Raw genomic sequence first — 20,045 nt, forward strand, 5'->3', positions numbered from 1 at the left:
GTGCTTGGCCCAAAATGTCACTGAAAATCATCATCTGCCACTCTTGGGGGATGGGGATTCCCTTGGGAATATATTGGACAGCTACAGAACCATTGCTTGGATATTTCCAGTGGTGCCTAGGTCCCTGGTTTGGAGATGGTGCCAAGGTCATGCCAGAAGCATTCTTTATGTGCAAAGGCTGTTTTAGAGAAGTTCTGAATGGCAGAGCAAGCTACACATCAGTGACTGTGGGCAAAGTGCACCCTCGGAAGCAGAGAAGCAAAGATTCTAATGTTGGGTGTAAGCAAGGCTGCAAAAGAAAATGGGAGAGGTTGATTTTTCCTGGTCACCTTTGTGGCTGTATCTCACAGCCCTCTCATTCTCAAGTTTTCTGCTCATTGCCATCAGTGTTTCTGCAATTTGTTTTCACATGACTCCTCCTTTTGGTCTCCTGGTCTCAGAGACCAAGTCCTTCAGAGCCCTTCAGAGCTGAGTTGTTCAGAAGCCAGGAAGTGAGAAACAGCTGCAATTCCTGGCCACGAGTGTTAAGCAACAGCTCATTAGCCCTCCTTGCTGGGTATTGCACATGGTTTTTATTCTCCTGCCATGGCCTGTAGGAACTGAACTGCCTGCTCACTGGCCATGTCAGCTCTTCCTCTGTCTTGGAGCACTCCTATGACTTTGATGCTTCAAGCAGGGCTTCCTGACATAGGTTGCAGTTGCAGCAGTGGAAGGTTGTGGCACTGAAGTGTTCCCCCTCACTGTGTGTAATTGCCAAGGTGAGGACAGGAGACATTCCTCTGAAACTATTGGAATGTGGCTGGAGCTGCATTGAAGCCTATGGCACTGTGTGGACTCTGTGCTCCTGATGAGATGTTGTGTGTGGTTTGTGTGTCTCTGCTTACAGTCTATGATGTATTTCCATTGCACCCAGATCCGTGCTGCTTTGTGCATGTTGGCTCAAAAGAACTTGGGGCGGAAGGATGCAGAGCTTTTGGAGAGAGAGATGAAGAAAAGGAGACAGAGGAAAACATCATTGCCACCTATTCCTGAGACAGTCGAGCCTGGGGATGCAGCTGAAGCAAGTAAGTGGTGGCTACACTTGTGGTGGTCCTTTTTGACCACTTGCTTGCCCTTTGCACAGTGTTGCAATCAGACTGGGGAGCTGTTCTGCTTGCATCTGAGTGGAAGCTTGCTTGGGATTGAATTCTGTTTCCCAAAGAAAAATAGAGAGGCATGAAGTGTCTTGCCCATGGCCTCACGGAGTCAGTAAGAGAATATCAGCTTGCCCCCTTGACCTCTAAAGTCTTTCAGAGTAGAAAATTCTGTCTTGCAAAGTACACTGGGGCTTCAGACTCTCTCCTGGAGAGCAGCCTCCAGGGAAGGGGAGTCCAAAAGAATGCTTTTCAACCAGGCTGCAACCTGGAAGAAACAAAATTCAGCTCCTTGTAATGAAAACACCAGAGATCCTTCTCCTGCCGCTCCCTGCTGAGGAGCTGGCGCTGTAGAGCTGTGCTGAAGCCCCAGCCAGGGCTTCTGCTGTAGCCCCAGGAGGCAGCAGCGTTCCCGACTGAATCCCGGCTGAGGGGCTCTGCCTGCAGGGCTGTGAGCGCTGCCCGAGGGCGGCAGCGGGGCCCTGAGGAGGCAGCACTCAGCCCCAGGCCAGCACCCAAGGTTATCTGCACTTTGCTTTGGCAGCTGCCCCTGCCAGCCTCTGCAACAGGAGAACAAAGGCAAAGCAATGCTGGGTTTCCTTGTTTCTTAGGGGAAGCATCACTGCAGTTTGGCTTTAAGCTAGAATAGGGTAGATTTAGATTAGATGTAAGGGAGAATTTTTTTTTAATAATGAAGGGAATGAAAAGCTGGAAGGCTTTCCCAGAGAAGCTGTTGTTGGTCCATCCTTGAAGGTGTTCAAGGCCAGCTTACATGGAGATCTGAGTAACCTGATCAGGATGAAGATGTCCCTGCTCACAGGAGTTGGACTAGATGGTGCTTAATGGTGCTTTCCAATCCAAACTCTTCTAGGATTCTGTGATCATTGTCCCATGTTAGTGTTATACTTGGTATAAAGTGGTATTTCATTGTAATACTTGAAGTTCTTTGGGATAACAAAGAGATGTTACCCAGCTCCAGCAAGTTTTCTGTCCAGCACTCTCCCCTTACAAGCTCCTCTTTGGTCCCTGCAGCCTTTAGCCTACCACCTGTTGATGGCACAGCTTCTAGAGTGCAGAGAACACACCCTGGTGGTGCCTTGAAGAAGGAGGTCGTGAGGAAGCAGGACAATGTTCCCTTACTGCCCAATACACCCATCATCCATGGGGATGGCAGCTTCCCACACAGCTCCTCAGGTAAGCCTGCTCCATGGCAGCTTTTCCCACTCGGGTTTGTCCTTGCACAAGGAGCACAAACTGCCTCCTGCCTCAGCCAGCACTGCTGGGATCTTGGCTCCATAGTCTGTCCTGAGAGTGAATAGCAAATGTACTTTTGAGTTACTCCAGCTTGGAAGTACTGGAGCAGTTGGTTCTTAGAGATCCATTGGAAAGCTGAGCTGAATAAAGTCGTGGTAAAGGCCTGAGCTCTGGCTTTTGCCCATGCTGAGAGTCCAAACTACAGCACTGGTGCCAGGAGGCAGCTGGGACTGCAGGGATGAGCTGCAGGGCACTCTGCCAGGCTGTGCTCACTGTGCTCCTACGAGAACCACCACGATCAGTTGTTCACTCAGCATCTGGGCCCTGTGCCTGTGCTGCTGTCCAGTTCTGCAGCCAGCTGTCCTGCTATCCAGCAAGGGCTGTCTCTGCAGGGCACTCAGTGGCTCGGTGCAGTCGTGCTGCTGCTGCTGCCAGAGGTGCCCGATGGCTCCTCGCTGCCGCCATCCCACAGCCTGCAGTGCCAGGAGGGAACAAGCAGTGCCTCCTGTGTCACCCAGCAAATACAGCACCCCTGTGCAGCAGATGGCAGCCAGCAGGGGCTGCCTGCTGCTCCCAGGCTGTTTGCTGCCTGCAGCAAATACCCAGCAGATAGTCCCTATGGCTCTGGTCTCTCCTTTGTGGGCAGCCTGCCTGTGCTGTGATCCCAAGTAGGGTGAGATAAGAAGAAGGGAGCTAGGAGTGATACTTGAATGCTCTTTTCTAGTGATGCTACTTCCATGTTCAGAATTGACCAGAACTAGCCTGGCGTGGCTCTCCATTCACAGGGAATCCAGATGTGTGTGTCTACATCACTGGTGTCAGTGGCTGGAGTACCTCAGTGACATCCAGATTAGCTCCCTTCTGAATATTTTTGATGTTATGTTTCCTCCATACTTTGTGAGAACATGCAAGGTAGCACAAAAACCCTACAGAGTCCAGAGCAGTTCATCTAGATTCTGTGCAATATTTATTCTCCATCATTTTAGACATCTCAAATGTTTTCATCTATGCATTAGAAAATGAGCTTCTGAGTGCATGACATGAAATTTTTGATTGACGGTGCTTTTGATGACAAACGGGTTTCATAAGGAATGCATTTCTCATCAGATTTTTTTCATACCTTGTAAATTGTTTTCCTTACCAAAAAATTCAATTAAGGCAAACCCAGATCAACTGATTAACAAGAGAGTGCATCTGTCAACAGTGTGGATCTATATTTGCATATTTTTATCCTCCGAGTGCGTTTGGAAGGCTTTTTTATCAACTGTCTAGTCTGGAAATTGCGTTTTTCCATAAGAGAAAGCTTAGAAACTGCTGCGTTTGCAAAGACGTCCATTAGATGGGAAATCAATTTCACCTCAGCATCCTTGAAATACAGGCAGTGTGTACCTCTGAAAGAGGAAAGGTTCATGATGCTAGGAAAGAAGAAAATCCATAAAGTACTCCCTTCCCAATAGCAAGCTAAAATGTATGTGCACTCAGCTGCCTCCATCTGGAATATTTGCAGTCAATGGGAACAGAGGCGCTGTCAGGTGGGAAGGGTCAGGTGTGGCTGTTCCCTGGCAGCTGCTCCGTGGGGATTGAGCCGGGCCCAGCAGGGCTGGGTTGTTCAGGCTGGGCTTGGTGCTGTCTCCAGGCAGCTGCAGGTCTCTCCTCAGGGAGTTGCAGAGGGCCCCTGTCCTCAGGGCTGGGGGCAATCAGGGCGCTGAGACAAGAGGGGCCCCTGAGGGGTTCCCTCCTGGGCAGCCAGTGCTGCTGGTCAGCGCTGCCTCGCAGGGAGCGGGAGCTCTGCGGCCGCAGGAACCGCCGCTGGCTGTGGCACCTGTGGCACTTGGGAGCTGGCGCTGCGGGGGCAATTGTCAGCTTCAGCCCGGAGCTGGGCCCAGCTGGGGGAGGCTGGGAGCAAGCAAGGAGCCCCAGGAGCCAGACAGCAGGGAAGCCTCTGAGCCAGTGCCAGTTTGTAGCGCACGGAGCCCTGGCTGGGAGATGGGGCTGAGGCCGCTCCATGGCGGGGCCTTGCCCGGGGCTGCAGCGCCCATGGCCGACCCTCTCCTCACAGTGACCTCGCAGACGGGCCCTGGTGCCAAGCGCCGAGAGGAGCCGCTCCGTGGGCATGGGCAGAAGGACAGAGCCTCTTCAGACCCACAGCAGTCCTTGCAGGAGGCAGTCTCCTTGCTGGGCAGCGATGACTGGTAAGAAAGGCCCCGTTCCCTCTGTGTCCCTCTCGGCGTTACGGTCGGTCAGAAGCGTGTCTTGCTCGTGCCTCGGAGCCCCGAGAGCCCAGAGGGCCAAAGGGCACTGGTGAAACCACTGCAGAGCAGGGAGAGGATGAAGATTGGGGAGCAGCCTTTTCTTGGCCTTGCTCTGCAGCAGTGCTGCAGCTGCAGCAGGTCCGTGCTGTTTCCTCGCTTTGCCTGCTGCTCCATGGAGCTGCAAAGGAAACCTTGAGGGAAGAGAGAAAGCTCTGGAAGGAGATGATTTGCTGGCTGAAGGCAGAAGCAGGATGGCAGAAGTTTTGAGTCTAGAGATTTGGGTGCCTCGGGCCACTGGCCCAGTGGGACTGAGTAAGATTCCTCTCTGCTCCCACTGCTGACGGCAGTGGCAGGTGACAGGGTCTCCCTGTGACCTCCTGCATGGGAGTCCCAGAAGCAGCTCCAGGGAGTTCCTCTTTCTGAGAAATGGACTGAGTTGTGCTTTCAAGTCCCTCAGCCTGCCATTACTCCTGAAGGGCTCATGGCAGAAGAGAAGGAAAAAGAAAGAAAATCCTCTAGAAATCTTGAACTTTGGAATTCAACTTTTTCCTTCTCACTGCTTCATATGGGCCTGAGATGTTTTGTCAATACTCCCAATGTGTCCCAAAACTAAACACAAGCAGAAGGAGGCCCAGAGGTGATAACCCTACAAATGTTAGGTGATATTGGTTTTCTTTCTGATGTCTTTTTGATCACTCCCTGGTGGATGCTTCATTCACACTGGGTTAAGGACTCCATTCTCACTGGGATAAGCATGAAAAATCTGCCACGATGCATCTCCTTGTGCAGTCACCTTTGCTTTGCCCTTTCTCTTCTGCTTTCTCTTCCCCATTTCTCTTTGGTGCCCTCTGAGGTGCAGAGAGCTTCTGCAGGTGTGGGGGGTCCGGATGACCCTCAGGGGTGCCCGTGGGATCGGTCACCAGCCCTGGGCTGCAGCCCTGATGCCTCACAGACCTTCCTGTGGCTGAGGGCCTGCACAAAGCAAGTGCTCAGAGACAGAGTTGTTTGCACCTTTTAAATAACCTGTTGCTGTTGTGGGGGTTGTTTTAGGTAGGGGGTTTTGGGAAAAGCCAGAGTTTCAACAGTTTTTGCCCAGGGGTGGAATCTCCTGGGACATCCTGCTGCTTTTTTGGGGAATGTGTGAGGTGAAGTGGAGGGGGTGACAGAGAGGCCGAGATTGTAGAGTGGAAACTCAGCTCCAGAGTGGCAGTGCAGACTCTCCCTGCTGAATGCCTGCTGGGGCTGACAAAGAAGGAAAATGCCCCAATAACAGCCCGGTGGCACTGTGTCTCAGGGACAGGTACAGGGAGGTGACAAGAAACAGCAGCATGGCCCGGTCTCACAGCTTCTAGGAAGCAGTGACAGAGGGGCCTCATGGGCCAGAGATTTCAGAAAGGCTGTCTTCTTAAATGGCCACTCTGAAACCCCTCTCTTTGCCTCTTGGGTTTGTGAATGCTTTTGACAGCCACAGCATCCTGGGGCAACGCGTTCCACGATTTCATTAAATACTCCTTGAAAAGCTCCTCCCATTGTTCAACTGAGCTGCCAGCCTGGTCATTTCAGAGCCTGCTGCCTTGGTGGAGAGAAAAATCAATCTTCTGCCTTTCAGGGAGCTGAAGGAGAAGGGACTCTTCAGCATCCAACACCTGGCTGGGTCCCATTCAGAGGTCCTGCTTTGTAGACTTCGTGAGGTTTGCTTGGCACTTACCAGCGAGGTGAGAACATTGCTCTGAATTGTCCCCCCTACTTCATACACAGTGAGTAGAGTAGGGATGAGCTTGTTCATCTCCATGTGTGCTCAGGGTCTGCCTTCATTTCTGGTTTTAGACCTGAGATTTCCAATGTCTCTCAGCTATCTGCAGGATCTGTGGGCACATGCAGCTGTATTTACTGGCAGGTCGGGTATCTGACACTCATCTTTGAGTGTGGTGCCTTTATAATGCAATGTGCAAATGCAGAAACTGAGACACTAATGCTGTTATTTGCCAGAGTCCCAATCTCTGCCCAAGTTGTAATTCAACACTGCGAATGAGTCTGTAGAGCTGAGCCTGTGTTTTCTGTTTCTTGGCTGAGTGCTTCAACTGCTGGTGTTGCTTTTTTGCTTTTTTGAACAGGAGCACCTGACTCTTTTATCTTTATCACTTGTGCCTTTCTGATATGAAAGCAGCTCTTGCTTTGATTTTCTAGTAAAAGGGCCTAAAATCAAAGCTGTGGACATTTTAGAAGGGTTAAGTAGAACACTTAATGAAATTTTTATTTTAGGCCTGCAGTGAGCAGGTCTGAGGCCAGAAATTGGTGCCAGAGTAAGTGCCTTTCTGTGCTTGTGCTCTCCTGCTCTCCCTGTACTTGTATGTTCCTCTGGACACAGTGGGATGTGTTGTCATTTCCTGGGACTTCTGTTGAAGGCAACTGGTTTTCTTTCCAAGGTGATTCTTCTGTTTCCCCTCATGATTTCCCCAGGTGACCAACCTCCGTTCCAAGGTGTCCTACTCTGCCATTGTCACCCTGGGAGAGCTCTTTGTGACCTTGAAGAAGGACATGGACTCTGAGGTGGATGAGGTTGCTCGGGTCCTTCTCCAGATGGTGTCCAACTCCCCAGAATTTGTTCAGAAAGCAGCCAGTCAGACCCTGGGGATCATGGTGGAGAATGTGACTCCTGCACGAGCAATGACTGCTCTCATGGACATGGGAGTCAAGTAGGTTCTCCTTCTTTTAGTGATGTTCTTCACCTTCGTGTGCGTGGGAGGGAGAAGGGATGAGACAGAGAATGGGAATGGTGGGAGGGAAGGGTCCTGTATCCTGCATCTTCTGTGAACTTAGTGACTTGATTCTCCAACCAACCTCACTTCTTTCCTCTTGTCACCTATTTCTGCCCTCCTGCAGCCTATTAGTTCTCAGAATCACAGAACTGTAGAATATGGGGAGTTGGAAGGGGCCCATCAGGACCATCGAGTCCAGCTCCTGGCCTTGCCCAGAACAGCCCAAGGGTCACACCAAGTGCCTGGAATTGTTGTCCAAATGCTTCTTCACCCCTGTCAGGCTTGGTGCTGTGACCACTGCCCTGGGGAGCCTGTTCCAGTGCCCAACCACCCTCTGGGTGAAAAACCCTTTTTCCTGATACCCAAAGTAAAGCTCCTCTGACTCAGCTTCCTGCTGCTTCCTGGAGTTCTCCCAGCCTGTCAGATTTTCCTAGATGTGGTGATCAGTGGGGAAGTGAAAGTGCCTGCAAAGGCCAAGGATAGAGCCTTGTGCTTTTGTGGGAAGAGGGACAATTGCAATTGCAGCTGTGAGCAGTGTTTGGTATTTCACAGCACTAACCACAGAGGCCCTGGGAAAACCATGGCTCCTCATGATGCCATTAACTTGAGAAATGAGGAGGGTCCTTGCTGGGGCGTGGAGCACATGGGGAACAATCTGCTGGGTGTGGCCCAGCCTGCACAGCAGGTGCAGCTCCTGCCAAAGAAGCCTTGTATGACTGTCCTGGCCTTAGAGCTCTACTTTCTATTCAAACTGATGTTTCATGTTAGCCTTGAGATGATGAATCACTTTACAGGCACCTTCACAGGCTGACTGCCATGGGACAGTTGAAGCAAATGCTGCCTTAAATGTTGGTGCTGGGCCTGATAGTTCCCAAGAGACACTCTCTAGAACAGGACAACCTGGCTAAACTGCCTGCCACCCTTTCCTCAGCTTTGGAATAGGGTAAAACATTCAGATGGATCCGTTGCCAAGCCCCACAGAAAAAACAGGCTGCATTGCTGGATATTCTGCAACTTCATGGCCCACAATGTGTTTTCCCTGCATTTGTTGTTTTCCAAAGTTCTGCAGATTTGGGGATAAATGGGTGGAAAGAGCCTCAATCCTGCTGCAGCTCTGTGTACTGGGTGCCCTCTGATGGTCAGCATCAATTGTCCTTAATCTCTAAATTATTCATATGTCATCTATTTCTTGAATCTTTCTCCGAGTAAATACTGTGAAAGAAATTGAGTATCAGACAGTGCAGGGAGACTGAATTCCTCCCTCTTCCGTGCAGGCAGGCCTTGTGTACAATGCTAACTTTGTGTTTACCTGAGGACAGAACCTTCTGCAGGTGTCTGAAGGTGCAGGGAGAGCCCAGGCTCCTTCCCCCAGCACGGGCAGGGAGCAGGCTCTGGCCAAGGCCTGTGCTGCTGCTGCTCCTGGTCCCTGTGGCCCAGGGTTTGCTCTCTCCTCCCCAGCAGCCGCCCCGCCCCGGTGCGGCAGTGTGCGGCCCAACTCCTCCTGTCCCTGATGCAGAGAATTGGAGTCACCAAGCTCGCAGGCACAGCCTGGGCTGAGAGGCTGGCACACGTGGCAGGGAAGCTTGCTCAGGACTGTCACAAGGACACAAGGTAATGATCTTCATTTCACCTCCTAAAACAGGAAAACCCTTTTGTGTCTGGCTATAAAGGTGAAACCACACAAGAGTGGAAACTAAAGGGAATATGAAGTTACCTCATGGTGTGAATAAGGGTCACAGAATCATGGAATATGCTGAGTTGGAAGGGACCCATCAGGGTCATGGAGTCCATCCCCTGGCCATGTGCAGTGACCCCAAGAGTCACTCCATGTGCTTGAGAGCATTGTCCAAACACTTCCTGAGCTCCGTCAGCCTTGGTGCTGTGACCACTGCTCTGGGCTGCCTGGGCAAATGGCTGTACTGGGAAACCTGAGGTTGGCCAGCAAAAAGGAGCATTGCCAACTTTTTCCTGTGGCTTGAAGGATTCTTTACTGAGATCAAAAGAGCTCAGATCAGCCAGTCCAACAGTCTTGTTTGGCCTTAGGTGCACAACACAAAGCCAAAGTGTTGGCTAATGTTCATCACTGAAGGATCCCAAAAATCCATATCTCATTAACTTCAGACTTTCCTAGAAATATTTCAGGGGTCTTTAGCCAACATATTCAGTCTTTCTAAACTTGTTCTGCAGATTTCTAGAATGCTGTTATCTGTGGCTCAGTGAGCTCCACATTTCTTCTTGAAGAAAACTGTGGGTTCCTAGTGGCAAAATCAACCCAAACCACCAAAATCTCCTTCCTTTGGGGATGAAATTCCCATGAATAGCTGCCAAGAACACCAGAGCAACTAGCTGCCCCTGTGCATACACATAGTATAGAATAATCAAGAGGATGCATGAGGTGTTTTGTCCTGGCTTCCCTGCCAGTTAAAGAAAGGCAAATTATTGTGCAATGGCAGCAAGACACTGCTAAGAGGCTCTGACAACAAAGCAGATGTGTTTTGCTTGTTCCCTGGGATCCTTTGATGCCACAGAAGCACACCCCCAGTTTCAGGGTGAAATGGTATTTTTCTGTTGCCCCACATTCTCCTCCTGCCTCTTGTGTTCAGCTGACAGCACTGTGCAGTGTCAAGTGAGGTAAATCTCCCTCTTTGCTGAGTAGGTAATGCCTTCTCATGCAGGGATTACACCTGATGAGTTTAAGGTATCAGCCTCTTCTGTTAACACTCTTCCTGTGTTTGTTCACTTTTTTTTCATTTCCTTCCTTCCTTCCTTCCTTAGGCATTATGGACAGGAGATGGTGAAGATGTTGCTCACTCATCAACAATTTAAAATGCTTCTGGAACAATCTCTTTCCCCCCGTGACCTGGAAGATATTCTGACAAGAATTAAGAAGAAAGTAAGTGCTTGGCAGGAGAAATGTCTCCTTTGTGCAAGTATTGCCACTGCTAATATGAGATCAAACATACCCAATCTTTCTTTAGCTCATTCCTCTTCTGCTGAATCATTTTGCTCCTGGGAATAAGCTGTTGATGCTCAGCCTGTTCATCAGCAGGCCACAAAGGAACTGATATTATTAGGGACAAAGTGGGGTTTTGAATATTTTCAATATTGGTCACAAAGAGGGAAGGGAAAGAGGAGAAAATGGGTTTACATTTAAGAGTAACCCCCACCATGCTCTCCCTACTCTGCCCCCTGTAAAGCAATTAAGTGAGAATTGTGCTTCTGAAGATAACAGAGTCTTTGCAAAGGACACTGGAAGTAGTAGCACCAAGAAAATTTCCAAATTTACAAAAGATGTCCAAGTCAATCCTAGTTACTACAATGACTGTCTGTCTTTTGGGAATGCTGCCCTGCTGTCAAGCCCTGTGGAGCTGGAAGAAGCTTGGTGAATTCAGCAGCATCCAGTGGAAAATCCTTTGTTTGTTTGATGGGGGGGATTTTATTTTTTTTATCAACATTACAGAAGGGAGCCTGCCTTTGTGCAGGCACAGGGAGAGTGAGTGTTGAACCAAATCAACTTCCAACACAATGGGCCAACCCCCAAAGAGTCCAGTTTGTTCTGCTGCTTCCTTCACAAACACTCGTTGCCTGCCACTTTGCATTATTCCCATTTATGCTCAAGACAAAGGAATTTGGGATTTTAGACTGCTGCTCAGTCTGGTAGCACCCATAACCTGCCTTGGGCTGTTGAAAACAAAGAGTTGGCATCACTCAATCTCTGCTCTGTTTCCATCTGTAAGTTAGGAAATGTTTCCCTAAGCCTTGGTAGCAGTGATCCTGGTTCTAACTTGTGTTTTCAACAGGGAATTTCCTGTTTTATATTCTAAAGATGGATGGGGTTTCTCTATGTCTTTGTAGGGCATGGCAAACCAGAAGGCTGAAGGCCCATCTGTCAAGGAGCCGGTGAAGGAGAGGAACGATGGCTCAAAGAAGCCCCAGGCCACATTGTCTTCTAGCAAACGGTACTGAGCACTTTTGTCAGATGAGACAAAGCACATGACAAGCTTTACATGTCTCTTCCTCAGGAAAATCTTCCTGGAAGACATGACCAGTGCCACAGATTGTTTCCTTTCCCTACAAATGCTCTAGGATAAAAAATGTCGACTTCTGCATTGTGCTGAACACAACTTCTCTGGAGGGGTTTCCACAAAAATGGAGAGACAAAAAGACACCCATTGGTTGCAGCTCAGACGATGCAGTGCAGTGGCAAGGGCAGTGTTGTGGAGGCTGGGAGAGGGCCAAGTTTCTGCTGCCTGACTTGGGACAAGTAAATTCAACCAGGGCTTTTTTTCCATCTGAGTGGAGTCTTTTTCAGATGGGTGTTTTGATGAGAAATCTCAATCTAGAAGCAAGATGCCATTCCACAAAGATGCAGTTCTCATCCATGAGGTTTGGCCTGGCTGAATCATGGTTTTCTTCCACTCAAACAGTACCAAGTTTGAGTAGTAAGGAGCAAGGCAATTTCTGAACAACTTCAGTCAACAGGTGTCTGAATGTGGACTTTTTGTCTTGATATTCCTGTCCTTCATGTAACTTGCTTGATGGACAGCATGTTTGGTTTATTTCCCCCTGTGCTGCAATCAGCATTTAAGACAGGAATTTGCTCCTTGCTGTCTCTTCATGCCACTGGCAGAGCTACTTGTACCTGTTCTCCTCTGATAGCAGAGGGGATTTCTTTAGCTCTGTCCTGCTCAGCAGAGGCAGGAAAGTGACCACATGCCTCAGTAGCACAGCTAGCATCTTCCTGTGCTCATGGAAGAGACAGGTTGATCAGGAGAATTGTTCCCAGTGGGGTTGTTAAGCTGTGCATCTAGTCTCTAGGGAAGCAAATGAAATGTGAGTGTAGTTCTGGCATGTCAGGCTTCTGTTTTTATCTCTGTTACTGATTTTCTGAATCCTTCAAATATGGCCCTGTTTATCTGTTCAGATGCATCTGAGCTGCTTTTCCAGATTGTCATGCCTGGTTGTAGAGACACTTCTCCAGAGTGATGAGTTTCCTTATTGTAAGACACACACGTCCCATATGAGGAGGCATTTAAACTTGGAAGTAGTGTCTCTCTTTCTCCACAAAGCAATGTGACCTGTGTGCCCTGGCAGCCATCAGAAGATAGATCAGATGCATCTCATCCTTGGTTTTCCTGAGTGAGCAGTGCTGAGAATGTCACTTGCAGATTGTCTGCCATAATGATTGTCATGAGGTCCACGTTGTTCTTCAGAGCCTGATGATTTTCCAGCTTGAAATCACATAATTGGGAAAGCTGCTCAAGATGTTTTGCTCACAATTAACTGAAGGTATTGTCTGTGGCTGCAGCTCTCTCCATAGAGAGCAGCAGGCACAACTTTCCCAGGCATTGTCCTGGGGAAGGCTGTGAGAAGATCAGAGAAAAGAATGAGAAACAATTCTTATCTGCACTTGCTGTACCTCTTGTTCTGAACATGTGGAATGTGTTATGGAGATTTGTTTACCAAAGGGTAATTTCTTAATTGGCCACTGGTGATGGTGTTTTGGATTCAATTGACCAACCTGGTCTGTCTGTATCTGACTGTCTGTAAGGGCAATGAGTTTCAGTGTAGTATAGTATAGTATAGTATAATATAGTATAGTATAGTATAGTATAGTATAGTACAGTATAATAAAGTGATTGATCAGCCTCAGCCTTCTGGAATCATGGAGGCAATGCTAATTATTTCCTTGACGGGGATGCCATGCTATGATAATTATCACCACCAGGTCCTCATTTGGTTTTATTTTCCAGGGTGAAATCTCCCTCTGATGGGCACCTCCTACACCGTGCAAAAGCCCAGGTCACGTCACCTCCAGCTGTGGAAGAAACGGAGCTGCTCCAGAAGCTTTACCATCTCCTGGAAGCCAAGGGGTTTCAGACAAGGATGGAAGGAGTGGAACTCCTCCAAGACCTGTGCAGAACAAACCCCCAGCTCATCTCCACTAACATTGTCCAAGTATGTAGGGTATCTTCACTGCTCCTTTCCTTTAGCTCCTTTCCTAAGCCTGTAGCAGCAAAGTTAATTCAGTGTGTCTTGGCACTCTGTCCTGGCTGTTTGGGACATGCTGGTCCCTCTTACCCAGACAAATGTAATTCAGGTCCAGGCTTCAGGACAAGTTATTTCAGTCCAGCTGTATTTGTCTGGCAGGTGCCTATTGATGCTGTTCATCAGATGATGGCAGAATTTTCTGCTGGTGTAACTGCTGCTTTCTCCTACTCCCAGTTGGGTGAAGGGAATCCAGCCCCTGAAAGCAAGGCAATTGTTCTCTAGACCAAAAATGGGTTTGCATAGGGAAGAGAAGTATCAGGCTTGGTTGATTTAAACCCAGTTGTTTTTTTTTTAAAGAATACTTCTGTAAACTCTATCTTGTCTTACACAGGCACAGCTCTGGCTACTCATTTCCATCCTTGTTCCTATTCCTCTTGGTAAAGACAGTGCTCACCCTTCTTGGGGGTCTTTTTTACTCTTTGGAAAAGGAGGAAAACAGCGAAGGACTCATCTCTGCCTTCTCCTCCCAGTAGCTGCTTTTTCCCTTTTTCCAGGAAAAGGTGCCTGACAATGAGGCTGTCAAGGGACTGAGCCTGCTCTAATGAGAGCTGTACAGCACATGACATTTCAGAAGTCCACCTGTTACTTAGAGAAATGGTCTGGATGCTGGAAGAGTTGATCAGAGCCCTGCTCTTCTCCAGACACAGGCTCTGAGACAAACAAAAGAAAACTTCTATCTCCTCCAGCCATAGTTTTGGCAAAATCATAACTGCCCTCAGTACTTGAGGCAACTGTATAGAAAACCGGGCATTGTAAACATCTGCTTCCATTCAAAGCAAAGGCACTCTTTAGCATTAATAAATGGAATTGATTTAATGATTTAGAGATGGAGAGAAATGCCATAGGAACTATTGTGTCCCCAGCCAAACCTCCTAAAAACAGAAGAAAATCTTTCAACCAGCATGAGGTTGTGCCACCATTCCAGTGAGTGGCCCACAGGAAAACAGTGCAATTATGCAAGCGAGTGCTGACCTGAGAGAAAGGATCACTTTCATCTTTGACATTGCTGACTGCTACAGCCACTCTTCAAACAAGGACATGTGGATCCAGCTTTCACGTTGCTTGTTCTCTTCACAGATTTTTGATTATTTTGTCCTGAGAATATCTGACAGCCACAAGAAAGTGAAGCAGAGGGCGCTGGACGTGCTGGCTGAAATCACAGGAGCCCTGAAAGATGCCCTGAACCCGGTGATCATTGGTTTGGTGGAAGGAATAACAAAGAACCTGAATTCAAAGGATGCCAGGGTTCGTGGGGCAGCTGTGAAAGCTCTGGAAGAATCCATTGCTCATTTGGGTAAGGCTGAGCCCTGGCAGGGACTCTCCTCAACTTCGTCTCTGTCTCTCCTGCACAAGAGAGCGCTGAGTGCCTTGACAGCTGCTCTTGTCTGTGGAACACTGCAGCTGACACCCACCAGAAGCTGTGCAGCTGCAGTCCTTATGCACCATCCCCAACAGGCTGGAATGTGATCAGCATTTCCCAACAGTCCCAGGAGCCCTTGGCTCTGTGCTGCTTGTCTGAAGAGCAAGTCCTGGGCTACAGCTTTGCTGCAGTTCAGAGGCAAAGGGGGTTTGGAGTTTGCTTGGGTCCCGTCTGACTTCCCAAATGAACAGCTTTGCTGTTGGCATGAAGGGACACTGACCCATCAGAGCTTCTGCAGAGCAGCCACCTGCAAGGCTCTACATTAGAGGCATCAGCTGCCTATTTTCCACTTTTCTTCTTTGTCTTCTATTTTCAAAGGGGAACTGATGATTCACCAAGTTCATTTCGTTAGAACAAACAGGTATAAACCCAGATGTCAATGATGCCTTGTTCCACATGTTGTTTTGCATGGGGCAAGATGGCCACAGCAATTAACTACATAGGCAAGGGCTGTTCTACATTCCTCTGCCACACAGATTTATGTCAGCTCTGAGAATGCTGCACTGGGGAAATATGCCTGGAAAAAGGAGTGTTGAAGAGGCAGGTCTTCAAGGGGAGTTTGCACTTTCTCCTCCTCAGTTGCTCTGTGAACTCAGGAACTGCCTGACTCAGTGCCTTTCTGTGACCCAAGTATGGGCTTCTTCCTTTTTGCTCTGGGATGCAAAACCTTTTCACTGCTTCCATGTGACTGAACTCTTGAGGTCCCTGATGTGAAATGTTTTAACACAGCTCCTGCTACAGCAGACAAGTTTGCATTTACAAATGTGAAAGGAGAGCTTTTCTTTTGGAATTTAAAACCCTGCCAAGGAGGCTGGAAGGAATGAAGAAAAGAATTCAAAACCCAACAGAAATGTACTTGATTTTATAAAATGGGTTGGCCCTGCCCTTTCCCTCCCCACTGTCCTTTCTCCTATGACCTGAGAAAAGTGAGAAGAACCATGTGTTTCCCTTGTAGATCAAGTGTCACTGCTGAAAGAGTTCAGCTACCAATGGAATCACCTGAGTGGCCAAGCTCTGCTGGATGTCACCAAGTGTATCACAGGTATGGCCTCCCCTTCTAAGCCAAGAGCTCTGCCCAGGGAGTATTGACAGGGAATGCCTGTGAACAGACAGCAGAGCAGCTCCTCCACATCAGGAGGTGCTGAGCTTGTCCCTGCTGCCCAATAGCCCAGGCAGGTGGATTTGGCAGGTTTGCCCTGGCTGCTGCAGAGCTGGGCAGCATCTGAGATGGGGGCAGCGCTCGGCCTCGGGGCTGAGCTCTCACTGGGGCATCTCAGAACCACCTCCAGCAAAGGGAGGGGCTACAAATACCCCAGCTGGCTCCTCTCTGGAAGCTCAGGGACATCTGTGATCTTTGAGGGGAAATGGTGGCAAATGCTCTTTCAGGGCATCAGTTTGTTTTGTCCTCATGGAATTCTTGTTTTTCTCTTGGAAAGTTTTGAGGCTGAACCGTGCAGAGCCTGGGGGTCACAGCTTAGGTCAAAACTCAACAGAGGCATCAGAGGCACGGGTTTAGTGCAAGGCAGCCTCTGGGGCACAGGGACAGAAGCAGAGGGCTGAGGCTCCCTGCCTGTGCTGTCCAAGTGGCCTTGGACTGAGCCTTTCAGGGTGTGCAAACAGTGTCTGCCTGTGCCAGCACTGTCCAAAATGCTACAAATGCAGCTGATAATTGATTCCTCAGAGGAGCTTGCTATGTCAGCAATAGCCAAGGAATGGAAAAAGGATAATTTCAATATATAGTAGAGAAGATGATTGATAGCCTTGCTTTACCTGGGTCTAAATCCACTGCTAATGATGCCAGCATCTTTGAATGCAAGGTTTAATACACTTTGTGTCTTCATTAGGAATCTCAAAAGGGCATGTTCAGCAATTGAGAATGTCAAAGGCCCTTTAAAGAGATTTGAATAAAGTAGATCTCCAGCAATAGCGAATTTAGTTTAGCAGTTCTTTTGATCTCTTTTTCAAATAAAGGAATTAACCATAAATTAGGAGTACTTTAGAAAGAGATGTTCTCTCTGAGATTTAGTAGGAACAGACAGCTGTTCCTCATGTTCAGTAGTCACCAATGTCTTTAATTGCATTTAAACTCAAATGAATTCCCATTTTAAAATGGGTACCATAACCCTTTCCTGCTTAGCAGAATTGGTTTTGGGTACTTGCAGGAGCTCTTTCAATGTTGATGACTGCTGGTGGATTAACAGCATCGAGAAAATGAAGTCTCTTCCACCACAGAATATTAAATGGCTGCCAGATAACATTTTGTCTGATCAGAAAATAAGAATGGTCTCCAGAGCATTTCAGGTTTTGATCTCTCAGCCAAATCTGCCATGCAAGAAGCCTGTTGGTAGTAACTTTTTGTCTGTGTTTGATACAGTTCAGTTCAGAAAATGGGCAGAGAGATTTCAGAGACAATATGAGAAAACACTTGTGTTTTGGTTACATTTCAGTCCCCTGTGTAGCATTTTTCTTTCTCTATGCCCCTATTTCAGTGGACATTATAAGAAAAAATGCCATTAACATTGGGAGGGGAAGTGGCATTAAAATGTGGAGATGCCCAAATGCCACGGCAATGGGGTCTGGGTAATTCTCTAAGACACCCTGAGGTTTGAAACAGCTCTTTGTAGGAAGCCCCAAAAGCATTCAGCCAAAGACACCAGCTGGCCCCTGATGTTTCTCATCCAGCTGTCAGGCAGCAGCCATCTCTGGTGGGCTGGAGTTTTGAGGTGTGTTCTAATCCCGCCCTTTGCTGTGTGCCACTGAGCCAAGGGAAGAGCCAGATTAGGCATTTGGCACTTGACATCAAAGGTACAAAAATGGAATCATCCCTTTTATTAGGAATCTCTCCATTTCCTCTCTGTGGTGCAGTTCCAAATCTTCAGGGTGGGTTTAGACAACTTCTTAATGGAAATAAAAGGCAGTTGGACATTTCATTCATTGTTCATGCAGAAAGAGATTGTGAAATGATTTAGTAAAGGTGCAAAGTCTGCCACAAGGGACAAGGCTCTGGTTGGAGCAATTAGTCCTGAGGGGTTGGTGGTTCTGTTTCCAGGATGATCAGCTGCTTTGCCCGTTTCTGGATCAAGGGGCTCTGTGTGCTGTTTTGCTGATCTTGGCCAGAGAGGCTTGCCAGAAGCAAAAGCAGAGGTAGATGCTTGTTTGCATTGAGGTTGTGGCTAAGGAGCTGTGTCTCTGTCCCGGCAGTGCTTGTGCAGTGGGTCCATGCCAGGAGCCCTGCAGTCGTCCAGCGCGACGCCCTGCCCGTGCTCTGGTCCTTCCTGGAGAACAAGGCGCTGCCCGTGCGGAGCGCCAATGTCCGCACCGTGGCCACCAAGCTCGCCTCTGCCCTCTACAAGGTGATGGGCACCCAGCTGAAGAAATGTGCTGCCAGCAAGCCTGCACACGTGCGGGAAAACCTCTCCAAAATGCTGGGCTGGTGAGGGCGAGATGTTCTCCAGAAAGCTGAGGAAGCGCTGAGTTGGACACCTCTGGATTTGCCTTTTTAGCTGTGCCAAAAATGACCAAATCCAAAGGAAGGGTTTGCATCTGCCCCCGCTCTCTCCATTGCCCTTCTGGTCATGGCATGGGGGGCCTGGAGCAGCTCCAGATGGAGGACAAGGTGAAGGGAACCATGGCTCAGCCTCACGCAGAGGTGAGGGGGGAGCTGGGCCAGTCTCTGTTGGGAGGAAGGGTCTTGTGGCAGTGCAGAGAGGCTGTGCACATTGCCAGGGAACAGCTGTGCCCTGCATGTGCCCTGCATGTGCCCTGTGCTGCTGCCAGTGCCCCTGGAGCTGCAGGGCTGCTGAGCTGTGGGGCAGGCAGAGGAGCAGGAGGGTGCATGTGCAGCTGAGCCATTCCTGGAGAGCACAGGGCTCTGGGCTCCCTGCTGTCCCAGGGCAGCCCAGAGGCCAGGCTGTGCCTGTGCTAGCTCTGGGCAAGTGGCTCAGGGTTTTGCCCTGGCCTGCCTCAAGTGTCTGCCAGCAGGAGCATGTTTCCCTGTGCAGCTGTTTAGACATTTCCAGGAAATGAGTCCCATGAAATATGGAGCTTCAGATGCTTTAGGTTAGCATGGTGGCCTCTGTTACATTTTGTGTCTCCACTTTGCAGGCCTGACTGGTTACAGTCTTACCGAGAAGTTTTCTCGGGACACTTCCGATGTTCCCTCACCCACAAAGTCCTCGCCTCCTGTCCAGAAGAGCTCTCTTTCCTCCAAGCTCAGGAAGAAGCTGCCACCTGTATGAAGAGTGTTTGAAGAACAGGATTGATGCCTTAGGCTTCGTAGTTAAAGCTGTACATATGTTCTGATCTTTAGATGTAGTTTTGAATTAATGTGTTTTGATTCTGTCTTTAAAATTTGATGACATATTTTTAATTGTATATATTTTCTTTTGATGATGAAAAAAAAGTAAATAAATAAATAAATAAAATTTAAATTAACCAAATGGAGTATGTGAGACCAGGACCTGCTAGCCTAGAGATTATGGGAGTGCAGCTCACTCAATGTGCCAGTGTCTCACCACATCCTTTCCTCATTGGGCCTCTCCTCTTTCTCTTTGGCCATGTTTTCTTTGTTTCATTTGTGCTGCTCTTTGTTACTTGGCATTACAACAGGGTCTCCTGTTGACCTGTTTGGGGGACAATGGATCCAAAAGATCCTGTCTAGTCAAAGGTTTTCTACCTAGGTGTGTTCTGGGCTCACCAAAGGCCTGAGCAAAGAAACCAAGAGAAGTGTGCCCAAATCCCAAAGCTTTGCTCCTTTGCAATCTCCCACAGATCTGGCTCACAGGTGTCTTCAATCACAATTCCATAGGTAAGAAGAGGTCATGTCTTTCCCTGGGAAATGATGCATGGCTTTGGCAGAGTCACCTGTATGTATATTTACCCAGGAGAGCAGTCCAGCTGTGTTGTTTGCACCTTGTTTGCAGAAGGATGAGTGCCCTGGGAGGCCAATAACAAGTGCCAAGGGTTCCTCCAATCTCTACTGCAGCCTGGGTGCCATTCAGCCCAGAGCCTGGGGATCATTTGTTCCCATGGACCAGTGCTTGCAGTGTAATGAATTCCTGCACAGCTGGAAGAAGCAATTCTGGATTCAGCTCCAGCTCTTGGTGGGCTGCATGGTCATTGACAATGCTGCCCTCCCAGAAATTATTCTGCAGTTTCCTTTCATAATCATTTGAAG

The 20,045-nt window shown here is 48.7% G+C and overlaps 1 protein-coding gene across 1 annotated transcript; it reads left to right on the plus strand.

Moving 5' to 3' along the window:
* Window positions 1–4,424: 4,424 nt before the first annotated feature.
* Window positions 4,425–19,118, plus strand: LOC139585492 (TOG array regulator of axonemal microtubules protein 2-like). The gene is made up of 11 exons (XM_071418272.1): window positions 4,425–4,579; window positions 6,249–6,354; window positions 7,100–7,335; window positions 8,857–9,009; window positions 10,174–10,291; window positions 11,254–11,357; window positions 13,624–13,627; window positions 14,527–14,743; window positions 15,825–15,911; window positions 18,071–18,302; window positions 18,974–19,118. Exons 1-11 carry the CDS (start codon window positions 4,425–4,427, stop codon window positions 19,116–19,118), a joined length of 1,557 nt encoding a protein of 518 aa, XP_071274373.1.
* The last annotated feature ends 927 nt before the right edge of the window (window positions 19,119–20,045 follow it).

This window comes from Agelaius tricolor, unplaced genomic scaffold, assembly GCF_023055355.1.
Source record: "Agelaius tricolor isolate 1412-34295 unplaced genomic scaffold, bAgeTri1.0.p SCAF_81, whole genome shotgun sequence".
NCBI classification, from domain to species: Eukaryota; Metazoa; Chordata; class Aves; order Passeriformes; family Icteridae; genus Agelaius; species Agelaius tricolor.

Excerpts from the sequence above, each read along its gene's own strand:
- LOC139585492 (XM_071418272.1), top strand. The coding sequence starts at position 4,425 with ATGGCCGACCCTCTCCTCACAGTGACCTCGCAGACGGGCCCTGGTGCC. Across the intron at positions 9,010-10,173 it reads GACTGTCACAAGGACACAAG|GCATTATGGACAGGAGATGG; the intron begins GTAATGATCTTC and ends TTCCTTCCTTAG. Across the intron at positions 14,744-15,824 it reads AGAATCCATTGCTCATTTGG|ATCAAGTGTCACTGCTGAAA; the intron begins GTAAGGCTGAGC and ends TTTCCCTTGTAG.